Below are 13,594 nucleotides of genomic sequence, written 5' to 3'. Positions count from 1 at the left end.
ATGCAGAAGGATGACACGGTTATTAAAAAGGGGAAAAAATGAGCTTTCTGAACATCAATTCTATTTGCTCAATTATATAAACCTTCAAATTTACATGGTGAGCTTTTAACAGCAACTTAACTTATTGTAAATCTTCATGGAAATTGATTATTAGATTTTTTTTTTGTCTGCCAGAATAACAGCTACAGAAATGATCAGGAATTGTGATAAAAATGTTGATTTTGTGTCAGTTGAGCTATTTCTGTCTTGATTTGGCAAATGTATCATAGCGTTAAAAGACCCAAACATAGACCTCTTTTTGTAGATTTGTTTTTCCCTTTGCATAAGCATCCAATTTCTTATTTTAAAAGTGGTATTAGAAGAAGTCAGTGATACTATTTTCTCTAGAAGTCTCATAAGGCCTTTTGAAGATGAACAGGTTCACATCACATATCCTCCAGCATTGCTAATGGTGCGGCTGGGCTGCTTTTATGCTTTGTTTGCGCCACACTCTGAAGGGTTTATAGTCGAAAAATTACATTTTTAGTCTCATTTGACAAAAGCAAAAAAAAAAAGATCCAGTAGCATGTGTGTTGATGTAGAATAGTAAAATATTTTGCTTGTCATTACATCTAAGCACATGATTGGCTTGTACATTTTGTTTAATGCTGAGTTTGGAGTCCTGTTGACACCAGGATGCCACTTTTTGTTTTGCCTCTCCATCATCCTCCTTACTGCTGTTGCTGGCAGGATAAACTTGGTTCTTGGTCCAGCCTTGTTTGTCACGGCTCCAGGTAATTGAAGCTTAGTAATTGTTGCTCTAGCTGAAGATATTAGCTAATTTAACTAAGTGGCCGTTTCCTGAGTTATGGGATGTTCTCTTACCTGTCCCATTTTGAAGAGAGGCTAAAACAAATTGCACCATTGCTACCTTCTTTGGAAGCAAAAAAGTTTCCAAAGAGTGTTTTCAAGTGGACTTTCTAGAAACTTTAAATGAGCTGAAAAAGGTTAATTAAACGTTTGAAGGGTGCTTTGGTTACAATTGTTACAGGAATTGTTGGGGTTGCTAATAAACATTGCAACAGTGATTTTGCTAAAGATAATTATTTCTTACCAAGGACTTTTGACCCACAAAATAAATGTTCTCAAATTCCAGATCGTATTTTTCCTTAAAAAAACAAAACAAAACAAAAAATGTGTATGATTCATTTAAATTAAAATATTTCCTTATTTTAATGTTTTTTATGATGCTGTAAGATTGGTGAACTATGAGTTATCAGACGACCTCACACGTCAGATTCTAATCTGCTTCCTCGTGGATAATCTTTTTTATTAAGTCCAGGTATTTGTGTAAAACAACCTATAAAAATGGATTTGCTTTCTTTGACATGCTGCATGGTGACATGTTGGATATTCTCACAGAGTAGCTGCATATTTTCAGGATAATTTGGTTGGTTTATGGGCCCGTCATAGTCGAATTTCATTTAAATGTGAGATTGAGATTTCCACCGGTGCATGGCCTCTTTATTCACATCAATTTCAACATACACACTGAATAAATTCACACACACACACACACACACTCTCTGTGGAGATGGGTGTAATTATGCATTCAGTGGATGCTAGGCATAGCCTGCTGAGAGATGTATAAATCAGTGTGTATCTTTGCATGGGGAACTGAGTACACAGTTTCAAGTAAGTACTTTTCCATAACCATGAACACAGAGGAGCCTCTCTCTGTCTCTCTCCCTTTGTTCAACACAACAGTGGGATTATTTCACATCCTCTTCTCTCTCTCTTTTTTTTTTTTTCATGCATCCTCATTCTCCGTTGTCCGGCTTTATCCCTCCTCTCATACATCAGGCTCACGTCACAGCAGACAAGCCCCCGCTGTTTACTTCTAATTTCTCTCTGTGAATCCTAATTGCTCCCTGTACCTTCCAGGGTCAGTCCTAATCAGAGCTATGACAAATGCATCAGACTCTCCATGGTCAACCCTATAAAAAAGCCTCTTTATCTGTAGGTGGTTTAAATTTTAATGGCTTGGCTTATTTTAAAATGTAACAGGTTTTGCTTTCCAGCGTTGCACATCAATTTTTCATCATCTTATCAATGTTCTCCTATCCTTCCTCTGCGTCTATGGCCTTGTCCTTCATTTCTTTTCCCTCTCACTGTGCATGTCCCTACAGCCCAAGGATATAGCTGGTTTCTCATGCTCCATATCCTCACAGCTCACAGTTAGCCCTTTATGCTTCCATATTTCCCTGTCTCCTTTTTCCACTCTGACACCTCTGCACTTTTTTTCCACTTCAAAACGTGTTTTCCTAACACCCCAGTAGGCACTAAAATGTGTCTTGAGTAATCCAATCGCAAGCAAACAGCTCTGAACGTCGGCGTGAAAGTGCTCACTTTGATGCACAAGCAGCAAATTCCTCAAGCGGCCTTTAGAGGTGGCCAGGGACTACCAGGGGCCGCAGAAGGACTGTGACATCCATCTAAGGGAGGAGGACTGAAAAAGTAGCCTCTTTTACAAAAAAGTTTTGCCATGAGCATGCGATGATGAGCTCCTCTGCGAGTTGCCCCTTTGCTGTTCATAAATAATAAATAGCAAATCTCAGTGACGCTTTCCTGCACACAACCACTGTTTTAAGATGTTTAAAAAAACTATTCATACCATTACCATGCTCCTTTTGATGAAATATAATAGAAAGTATATGAGTGTATGTAGTTTGTGCGGCTACTTGAAGCACTGAATAACGTAACAAGCTCCTACCAGTACACCAGTTTGGTCACCCTCCACATCTTCACCACTGAATCTGGTGACTTCCAGACTATCTACTTTCAACTACTATGGTTTAATGTGGGCTATTTGAACCATACAATAAGACAGTCAGACTCCACCCCTATCTGATGCTGTGAAATACGTGTCGGTAAGCCTGTGGAAAGCGACTGAACGTTCTGCTCAATCACAGGAAAGACAAAATTGACAAGATATTGCTGGTTATGAAAACTACAGACTCTAGCTTCAGGAGCAGAGCAGTAAAAATGCCATAAGACATCTCACACTGAAATGCATCCACTGCTGTAAAAGACTAGTGTATAAGTTGTATCAAATCCCTTAGTGGATCTTTCCTTCTATGTCAGACTGTGAGCTGCCTAAGACCAAGTGTGTATAAATATTAAAAAGAAAAAGGAAACTGCATTTAGAACTCATAAACTATTGGGTAGATAAAGAAGTGCAGTGCAAAGAAAAACATAGCAAGGTAATTAGCATAGCGTCAGACAAAGTGCAACCTTATCTTATCTTGCCACCTTATATTTTGCTCTAGCATTCCAGACAGTTTCTGTGTGTGTGTGTGCCAGCACAAACACGTACACACTTCTCCTTTCAACTCCCTCTCCCTATTTGTGAATTTTAACCCATTTAGAATTAACTAAGACAAGTTGGAGTAATATTCCAGACTCTGCAGCAGCGTCAAAGCGTCTGCTTCACTGTTTTTACTCAAAGGTCAGGATGACACCAACAGAATATGGTGGGAAAGAATGCAAGGTGCAATCGTAAAACACCTGAAATGAGGCTGAATTTCCAATGAAGATATTATACCCATGATAAAAAGGTGAGCATAAAGAAAGACACGTACCACAGAAGACAAAAAAGCTTTTTCATTCATCTATCAAACATAATGAAAACACATATCATGAAACAGGCTTCCTTTGTTTCATGTTTCAAAAGCAGACGATAGAATCAAAATGAGCCGCTCTTCATACTGTATGCATAAGACGGCCATATTGAGATGCTTGTATGTCTTTGTGTGTTGCTTTCCTCTCTGTCTGCAGATGGCAAATAGTTCTATTGATGTTGCACCAGCAGCCTGTGATGGGATGAATTATGTAACAGCCTCGATGGGTTGTGAAGGCGACCGTGCAGGGAAGAAAAAGTATTTGAGCTGCTGCCGTGACAACTGATAACAGAACCTCTGTATTTACATACGCTGAGACCTGTAAATCCTCCATCTGCATGCATGGTGCGTGACTTGCAGCAGATCACTGGTGCCTGATGTTTAATAGGACGTGGCATCTGTTCAAAAGCTTAAAGAAAAAGAAAAACAAAAAAACAATAACATCCTAACAATACCTTCCACACCTATTAGTTAACCTGGTAAAGATGTGTAAATCAGAGTCTTCTGATGAAGAAACAAGGTGTTGAAACATTAGTCTTAATGTCGTCTGTAGAATAAATCTGAAAAAAATGATAAAAAGGTTCTAGTCTTTTCTGTCGTTTCACAGATGAGAGACCGTACGTTAATCAGTTGTTTTTGCCAGGAAAAATAATATTTTCTACCATTACAAATGTTAAAATTGACTTTGCAACACTCAGGGATTTGAACTGGAGATTTGCCTTGTGGTTAATGCTAAGACAGTGTCCTAAGATTGAGAATTTGAGCAGCAAACACTGCTGCTTTGTACGACATTAATCAAAGAATGAATATGTGGGAAAGCTATTCATGGCAGAGGAGATGAGACGGCATGTTTTTTTCTTTCAAGAGCCCTGGGAACTTCTGTAGAGTGCCTTGCATGATCAAATGCTTGAAATATCTAGATATATTCAATAAAAATATGTTGGCCTCTACCAAGTATCTAGTAACTTATGGCCATCACAGAAACGGTGGACTCTGGACAATCTAGAGAAATTCTTCGAAAAGGAAAAGACTAATAACTCTTTATGTAGACTCTGATCTTGTCAAATATTACAGAAGACGATGGGCTGTAGTGTTAAAAGAGGCTTACATGAGTATGAAGAATATGGATGGCAATAAGTGTGAAAGCAACTAATATAAGAGGTATAATTTTACTAATAAAATTAGACATGTCTTATTTTATATGTTCAGCCTGCAGACTGAGTCCTAGCAGACCCGAATGGATCTTCTCCCAGTCAAGCTTAAGAGGGAATTTACCTACTGAGGTTTACACTAAGTGACACTAACCGACTCAAAAGACTCAGCCTCTTTCAAATTGGATTGTTTTGCAATTTTTCCTGCCTGTATTTGTCTCTTTCCGCCATGTCGGCACGATATTTGAAAGGCCACACTGATGCATGCTGCTGCCACTTTTGTTTGGTCGGTGTGCAGCAAAGGTGAGCCACGCCAACGTAATGAATGGGGACTGGCATTGTGGAGCAGCCTCTGTGTGAAAAGAGCTTGTGTTGCTGTGCATGTGGAATTGTCTGATGGCACTTTACCAGATTTCTCTTCTGGTTAATGTTTATTTCACTACCCTGACAATGATTCTTTTTTATTCAGTCAGTTTGCCTTTAGCTTAGTTCTACACACATTTTAAAACATCTCCTCTTGTTGTTGTTGTTGTTGTTTTTTTCTTTCTTTAATTGTTGGATTCTTCTTAGAGCTTTAGCTTACTTTATGCACTGGTACACAAGGAAAATAAAAACCCTTAAAATCCCAAATCTTAGACTCGGTTTCCCCCCACCGACTCCCTCTCTGATTCTCTCCGTCTCGCCCACCACCCGATTTAATCTTCAAAGGGGAAGCAAAACGTCTGCCTATTACAAGGAGCCCAGGGCACTCTGCAGAGTTGTGTTAAGTAATAACAAGCAGTGACGTCAAAGGTTTTCCATCCGCGCTAGAAAGAGGGAGGGCGATGAGACTGAAAAAGAAAAAAAAAAAAAACAGAAAAGGAGGAGGTGGAAGCAGACATGGAAGTGATACAGCTTGTGAGAAATCTTTAGGTTTTTTTTGTGTCGATTGCTCATGTAAGACACATAAACATAAATAATGAATAATAATTAGTTCACTTGGATTAAAAAAAAATGTTTGAGCTCATATGTGCTGCCACCGCATGTGCTTTTCATCTGAAGAACCAATTGTTCTCATTCTGAACGTGTAACATGACGCTCGCACATCTGGTTATGTTTATATCACAATACTGCAGTAAATATAACAGCATCTGCTTATCATTTGCTGACAGAAAGAGATCAAGTTTAATATGTGGATCTAGGTTAAGATCTTGTACTAAGTGCCTCTTGTGCAACAGTGATGTTTGTTTAAAGATGACCTTCATTTAACAGAGACATTGTGAGGAAATATTTGGGTATTATTCCTTTATGAAAGAGCTTGATTAGGATCTATTTTTGTCGGCTACTTAACATAACCAGCCACACATTGATTACATAGATCAGCTTATTTAAGCTAGGGGTTGCTTTCACGGTGGCTTGCATAAAAAAAGGGCACAGCATAAATATGTTCAATTTTTGTCACATCGTAACTACAAAGCTCATTGGATTTCTTTGGGATTTCATGTGATGAACCAACACAAAGTTAAACATGATTGTGAAATGGAAGGACTCAGGCTTTACAATTCTTGTAAACAACTATTTTCAATTCAATTCGCCACAGATTCCCAGCTGAATTTCAGTCTGAACTTTGGATGGGCCTTTCTAACACACAAACATGCTTCAATATGACCCACTGCACTGGAGCTATGGCTGTATGTTTAGGGTAATTGTCATGTTGGAGGATGAACTCGTGGTCCAGTCTCAAGTCTTGTGCCCCCTCTAACATATCCTGATCCATGACTGAACTGAGTCCAGTGTCATCCATGTTTCCATCAACACCAAACTCCAGCCAGTAGCCCTGTTCCTGCTGATGAATAGTGTCAGGATGCTGCTGCCATAAGTGATGGAGTGTGTTCAGAATGGTGTGCAGTGGTGGTTTCCCACAATGCACGGTGTTTTGCATGTTGGTCAAAGAGTTACATTTTGGTCTTTCTGATCAGAGCACTTACTTCCCTTTTTGCCATGTTCCCTGATCGCCAACGCCAAACAGCAAAAAAGCCTTTAAAACTTAATTTAAGCTATATCTTTTCTCTTGCCAGTCTTCTACTAAGACCAGACTTGTGGATTGCCAGACTAATAGTTGTCCTGCCATTACATTATCTATGCAACCTGAGTTGCACACTTCTGAAGCTTCAGTAGACATGGTACAGATCCCAGTTACATCTAATGACGAGAGGATTACACGTAAGACAATACAGCTATCTTAGCATGCGTTGTAATGCCTCAGGACTTTACTGTGTCAGATTGTGGCTGTTTGCTGTCCCTTCGTCAATAATAAACACATGATGTGTTCTCTACTTAAAGAGCAAATTCAATGCAGCAGAATGTAAAAACCTCCATGCACAGAAGGCCTTTATGCTACTGACCCTAAATAGCAACCGACTTAGATTTCACAGAAAATGCTGCAACACAACAACACAATAGGCTTTGCAGAACTGTATTAAAACAAAGTTGCTTTTTTGCATTCGAGTCACTCCGCCACTGTGATGTATATACTGTATTGTAGATCTGAATACACAGGGCACTGTTCAATTTTCTCCCCTCATTTCTATCTACAGAGTTCCCGTCTATGCTCTGTGTTTGATTCTGCTGGGAGCAGCCTATTTGGGTGCATTTACATTTGTGTGCTCACAACAAAGCGCATGACTGCTTGGCAAACTTAAGTGCTTGAAGAATGTCTGAAAGTCCACTCCGCCTGTACAAACCAGCTTCTGTTTGCAATATAATCACGGCTGTTGTGTAAGCAAAACTTAGGCTAGCAATAGTTTTAGAGAAAACAGGTTATTAAAGGGAGAGTTCTGAATTTTTGAAGTGAGGTTCTATAAAGGTGTTGTAGTAAATATGCATCTGCAGAAGGTAATTCTCTAGGCATCTTCATGCAAAATAAATCAATATAAGTTGGTCCCAGATGTTGACGCTAAAAGGTAGTCCAATGCCAAGACCAAAGTGTACTTCTACCACCTTTAAACAATTCCAGTCCTAAAAAAATGTCAACACAGTTTATGCTAATGCTATTTTGCCATTGAATAGAAACGTAAAGCATGATTAAAAGCAGAAATACTACATTTAAGTGAATAATATTCACATTTATTTTTTAGACTGGCTTATTTTACTAGCCCTGTTGCCTAGCAGCAAGGGGATCCTGGGTTTAAATCCAGCCCTCGAGTGTCTCTGCATGGAGTTTGAATGTTATTCCTGTCCAATGGTAAGACCATAAATTTTCAGTAGAACATCATTCTGTCCATGAAGGAGCTGGTCTGACAAAAGACAAGGCCAGTAGACTTCCTTTAATCTTACTCTGCTGCTATCTTACAACAAGTAACATCTGAAAAACACCAGATCTGTTTATGCAAACACCACTTAGCGAACCTTTAAGCCATTCTTATATTTACATTTCAACATTATGTACAAAGAACCTGTGTATTATCTATTTACACAGATAATACAGGTTGTTGGCTGTGCACCACAAATGTTCTCTCCCCTTTGTGAGAGCAGCTGAGAATAGTAGATAAAAAGTGTCTCTGTTCTGAATAACTGTTGCATATAAAAGTAAAGTAGTGAAAAAGTAACATTTTATAGTTTTAAAAAATTGCTATTATGGATTGCACTGCTTCACTTTTGTACCCTGGTCTTTTATGTTCCGGTCTGAGTACGTCTTTCACACCGACATATCATCATCAAACTACCTCCATTTTCCAGGTACATAATCAATGAGCTATTTATAAATAACATCTTGATGCAAAGTTGACAACTGTTTCAGTGTTCATTTGTGTAAACTGCTATGAAATCTTTAAAACTGGGGTTGTTTTATGACAGTAGGCGTCCAGTTTGCTTTCAGGCTCTCATGGACTTGTTAGCCCTCTTCTGAGACTAACTAATATAGATTTAAACCAAATGAAATCACTATAAGAGTAAGCTAACCATAAACCGAACCTCACTAAAAACAAATAAACTATACCTTTAAATGTGACTTCCCTCCATTGGTCACTGTGATATTGTATTCTACAAAACACATCTTTATTGTTTGGTCTGTCTTCACTCCTGTAACTATAATTGAAGTCATCACTGCAGCTGACAGCCTCTCAGACAGTTCATTTGTCATTAACAAACACCTAGTGCTCTTTAAAAACTGGGCAACAGGCTGCAGCTCAGCGGAGCGATGACGTGCGCAGCCTACATCAGCACCTTGGATACGGGCACACCATTCACTGTGGGGCTCCTGCCCCGTTTTGGACCAATCAGCGCTTGTGTTTTCAAGCTTGTACTCAGCACCACCCACACTGCTGTATTGTTCCGCTGTAGGGAATCTCCTCTCAGGCAACGCACGTAGCCCATATCTATTATAGCTCCTGCTGTTCGTCGAGGCAAGTTGCAGCAATGTAGTATGTTGAAAATAGATTTTGAAGAGGTGAGTTTTGCTAGCAGAAGCAAACAAATGACGTATTGCAAGGTTTTGGTGTATGAATTGAACGGATATTGGGAGCGTACTCTCACTAATAAATCTAATGAAGGATAGACCAGCCCATATGTTCCTAGAAACAACGCAAACATGTTGAGCTGAACAAGTATTTTGTTTTACTAAAAGTATTTGTTTCAAACACTGACACGATGTTATTTTAAATAGCACCTTTTCTTTCTTATCATAAATTACTCTTGCCTTTTGCTGTCAGCACAGTCCTAGGTTATCTCTGACGCAAACCCTCATCACAGGCGTTCCTCCCATTTCTCAGAATCATATGCCTCAGACTGACAACACCCTTCAGCCAATGAGAGCACGATCTCGTCAATGCTCGCGGGGCGGGACTTGTCTCTTCGACCAATCACCTCCTTGGATATTGTTTTGACCTCTGAAACCGCATCACCGCCTTGTCTCGTGTCCGCGGCGGAGGAAGTCTATAAATACAGGAAACGCAGAGACTGAAGAGGACGAAGTTGCGAAACTCCCGAGTAGGAGGGAGCTACTCTGCAAAGCCTGCTGAAAGAAGAAAGGAGTTTTAAAAAAAAAAGCAAAATAACCTTAAAAACTGAAACCTTAAACGCCAATTCTCCAAAAAAATCACCACGTACTGGAATACTTTTTTTGTAACGCTAATATATTCTATGTGAAGAAAGTATTTATACTTTTGTTTTCTATTTGCACTAACCAACGGTACTTCAGAACTACTGAGCATTTTTATATTTTCCAAAAAAAAGTAAGTATTCTTTTCACATATGCTTATGATATCTTATAGGTTTCTATTTTTGCATGTATTATATACCTGGTCATACTTTGTAAGCTGGCAGTCGGTCGACGAATTTATTGGGAGGGGTGAGATAAAAATGTTCAGAATGCCTTATTTTATCTCAGTGGAATAAATTACAGTATATCCATGCAAATAGTGGACGTTATACGCGCCTTGCTTTGCTGTTGTTACTCGACTATTTTGTGATATTTTTGTGAATAGCCGTTGAACTTCATAACACTGAATATTATCTAATAAGACGCATTAATTAGACGAGTATAATCCGATTATTTGTTTGAGTGTACATGTCTTTCTCTCAAGAGGCACGAAAGAATGAATTTTTAAGTATTTGATCATTCTCAACAAGTTCTCGCCTCTTGCACGTCATAGTGCAAGGCGATTATTTTAACACCCCCGTGTCTCACTGAATATTTACCAAATAGCCGTTTAATCTGCAAAGGATTTCCTCTTCCCTCTGCAAAAATTGCCAAACATGGGTGTAAACGCGGTTTTGTTAAGTCCTCATTTCGACACAGTTTATCAGTGGGACTAATCGGACAGAAACAAACCCCGTGACAGGGTCGTTTAAAGCTTTGAAATGCAATCCCCCGACCATTTCCTCACAAACTTATCCACCATCATCAGTTATTTCCAGTGCAATTTAATCGGTTAAGTTTGGTGTTAATTAAACGCAGAATCCCCCGCAGTACTTTTCCTTTTCTCCTGCCTTATGGAGGCAGTCCAGTACTGTGTTATGTAAGAGGATTCCCTGTTCTAGTGCAAGGTTAATATGCCCAGTGCCTACGTTTTTTGACATCTATGTGGATGTAGGTGCAGGATCTACACGAATCATACTATCCAGGCTTATTTTAAAGTTGTAAACATTTTTCCCCCTTTATTTGCAGGACATTTTTGTTACATTTGTCTGAGTTTACTGCATTGAAAATAATGCCTTAATATATAATAAACCATCCAAACCAATTAAGTTCATTTTTAACTTATTCTATCTGAATATAATTACATTTATTCATGATTCCTTTCCTTTTTTTACGTTTGCCTTATCATTGCTTCAGGAAAATCGATCACACCCTGTGGAAGGACACCACTCTTACAAAACCAGCACTTTTGATTTTTGCCTCCCCTACCTGGAGCACGTCAGTGTTGCCGAACACGGATAAACGAAGCCGCGTCGGTGGACGCGTTCAAGGTCACAGCCAGCTAATCTCCACGCACCTGGCACACTTCAGCAGTTCGCTATGCAGCTTGAAATCCAAGTAGCTCTCAACTTCATCATCTCGTACCTGTACAACAAGCTGCCGAGGAGACGGGTCAACATCTTTGGCGAGGAGCTGGAGCGGCAGCTGAAGCAGAAGTATGAAGGACACTGGTACCCGGACAAGCCATACAAGGGCTCAGGATTCAGATGCATCCACGTGGGCGAAAAGGTGGACCCCGTGGTCGAGAAGGCAGCGAAAGAGAGCGGGCTGGAAATCGAAGACGTCCGCAACAATCTGCCCCAGGACCTCAGTGTGTGGATTGACCCCTACGAGGTGTCCTACCAGATCGGCGAGAAGGGGCCCGTCAAGGTGCTGTACGTCGACGACAGCAATGAAAGTGTAGCTGGGAATGGAGGGGTTGACTTGGACAAGGAGATCAAAAACAGCTTCAACCCAGACGCACAGGTCTTTATGCCCATCAGTGAGCCTTTGAACGGGACCTCTCCAGGATCCAGCTCTCCCTCTCCGCCCTTTGGCCACTCGGCGGCGGTCAGTCCCACCTTCATGCCCCGGTCCACACAGCCTTTAACCTTCACAACAGCCACCTTCGCAGCTACTAAGTTCGGCTCCACTAAGATGAAGAGCAGTGGACGCAACGGCAACAACGGCAGCGGTGCTGGGAACAAAGTGGCACGTACCTCTCCCACCAACTTGGGCCTGAATGTGAACAGTCTCCTGAAACAGAAAGCCATCTCCACCTCCATGCACTCACTGTACGGGCTGGGACTTGGTGTGCAGCAGCAGCAGCACCAGAAGCCCTCCGCCCTGTCTCCCAATGCCAAGGAGTTTGTGTTCCCCAGTCTGCAGGGTCAAGGCAGCCAGAGTGCTCTGTTCCCCGCAGACAGCCCGCTGCAGTACAGCAATGCCTTCGATGTGTTTGCGGCCTACGGTGGCCTTAACGACAAGTCCCTCATGGATGGCTTGAGTTTCAGCTTAGGCAACATGCAGTATTCTAACCAGCAATTCCAGCCAGTCATGGCCAACTAGTACACTTATAAAGGTACTACTTAAGCTACTACTTCATACGGAAACGACCAGAGATAATGTGATGGGGGGAAAACAAACACAAATGCACATTTCAGAAAAAAAAAAAAAAAAGAAAAGTTTAAACAAAAATAGAATGTTAAATATGAAAGAGAAAAAAAAAAGACTTGTAAGCTGTAAAATCCGAGTTTCAAGTCTAAGAGCATGAGCCCGAGGGTGAATTACTTTATCCCCTTGAGTTATACTTGTTTCTTTTTTGTTTTTTGTTCTTTTTTTTTTTTTATTTCTTAATGAAGCTTGTAGTACAAGTTGTCTAAGCTTGGTTACCCAAACTTTAAAATGCATTATTGTTATTTCTTTTGCCAACCAAGCACAAAATATTTTTTTATGTAACTGTTTTAAGATAAAAAAAAGAGAGAAAAAAAAACACCACCATAAGTCATGGCCTCTTTCAGTATTTAAATATAACTGGACATTGCCAGTTTTTCAAGAAATTGGCATCAATAAGTGGGAATTCCTGGTCTTTTTCTAATTGTATAATTTAATTTAGTACAGAGTTTGTAAAATATCAGAGTATCTATTGTTTCTACAACACGGTATTGCATTTATATCTTTTTACTACTCCAGTGATCTGTGATGGCTGCAGCAACTTTATGTTTCCTTTTTTTATTGAAATTATAAAAATGAATCCATCTTAAAAAAAAAAAAAAAACAAAAAAACATCGACTATCCTGAAGATTGTGTACAGACTATTCCGTAGTGGTGGGATTTAAGAATATTTGCTTTTTTTGACAAAAATATAAGAGTTGTATTTTCTGTTAAGAGTTTAAAGATTTTTGCTATATTATGGACAAAATGTAATCGTATATTAATTTTGTACCTACATTGTGCAATACTTGATAAAGCAAACGGTATAACAAAGTATTCGGAGTCAGTGTCTTACATGTTAAGAGGGACTGATAGTTTATTAAGTTTGTATTAAAAAAAGCTTGAAAATAAGAAGCGTGTTCACTCTGTGTTTGGTGTTTACAGTTGTGCAACACGAGGCAACTGTGAAGGTTTTTTTTTTTTTTTTTTTTTTTTTTTTTACGAACATAGGGTGTAAAATGACTCTTGTAGGCGAATCAAGTTTTTTCTTACCACAGCCGCTCTTTCTTAATTAAGACAAATATGAACCGCTGAAGCTCATCGTTAATTTGCTTCAGGTAATTACCCTAAAACATAAAGAATGCCGCAAAGGCAGAAATTGCGGTTTTATTATCACCAGTTTTATGGGAACAAAA

At 39.5% G+C, this 13,594-nt stretch overlaps 1 protein-coding gene and 1 long non-coding RNA gene across 2 annotated transcripts; both read left to right on the top strand.

Moving 5' to 3' along the window:
• Positions 1-8,881: 8,881 nt before the first annotated feature.
• On the top strand, positions 8,882-9,881 carry LOC106952357 (uncharacterized). The gene is made up of 2 exons (XR_001425971.1): positions 8,882-9,236; positions 9,559-9,881. It is a non-coding gene; the product is annotated as an uncharacterized LOC106952357 (long non-coding RNA).
• Positions 9,882-9,926: 45 nt separating this feature from the next.
• On the top strand, positions 9,927-13,007 carry LOC106952355 (protein Tob1). The gene is made up of 2 exons (XM_015040409.1): positions 9,927-10,020; positions 11,124-13,007. Exon 2 carries the CDS (start codon positions 11,307-11,309, stop codon positions 12,312-12,314), a length of 1,008 nt encoding a protein of 335 aa, XP_014895895.1. The 5' UTR covers positions 9,927-10,020; positions 11,124-11,306; the 3' UTR covers positions 12,315-13,007.
• Positions 13,008-13,594: the final 587 nt, after the last annotated feature.

The sequence above is a fragment of the Poecilia latipinna genome, unplaced genomic scaffold (genome assembly GCF_001443285.1).
Source record: "Poecilia latipinna isolate Pla-1442-1.1 unplaced genomic scaffold, P_latipinna-1.0 Scaffold509, whole genome shotgun sequence".
In the NCBI taxonomy this organism is placed as follows: Eukaryota; Metazoa; Chordata; class Actinopteri; order Cyprinodontiformes; family Poeciliidae; genus Poecilia; species Poecilia latipinna.
Note: the sequence above shows the minus strand (reverse complement) of the source record. Positions and strands in the feature narration are given on the sequence as shown.

Coding starts and splice junctions, on each gene's coding strand:
- LOC106952355 (XM_015040409.1), top strand. CDS start 11,307: ATGCAGCTTGAAATCCAAGTAGCTCTCAACTTCATCATCTCGTACCTG.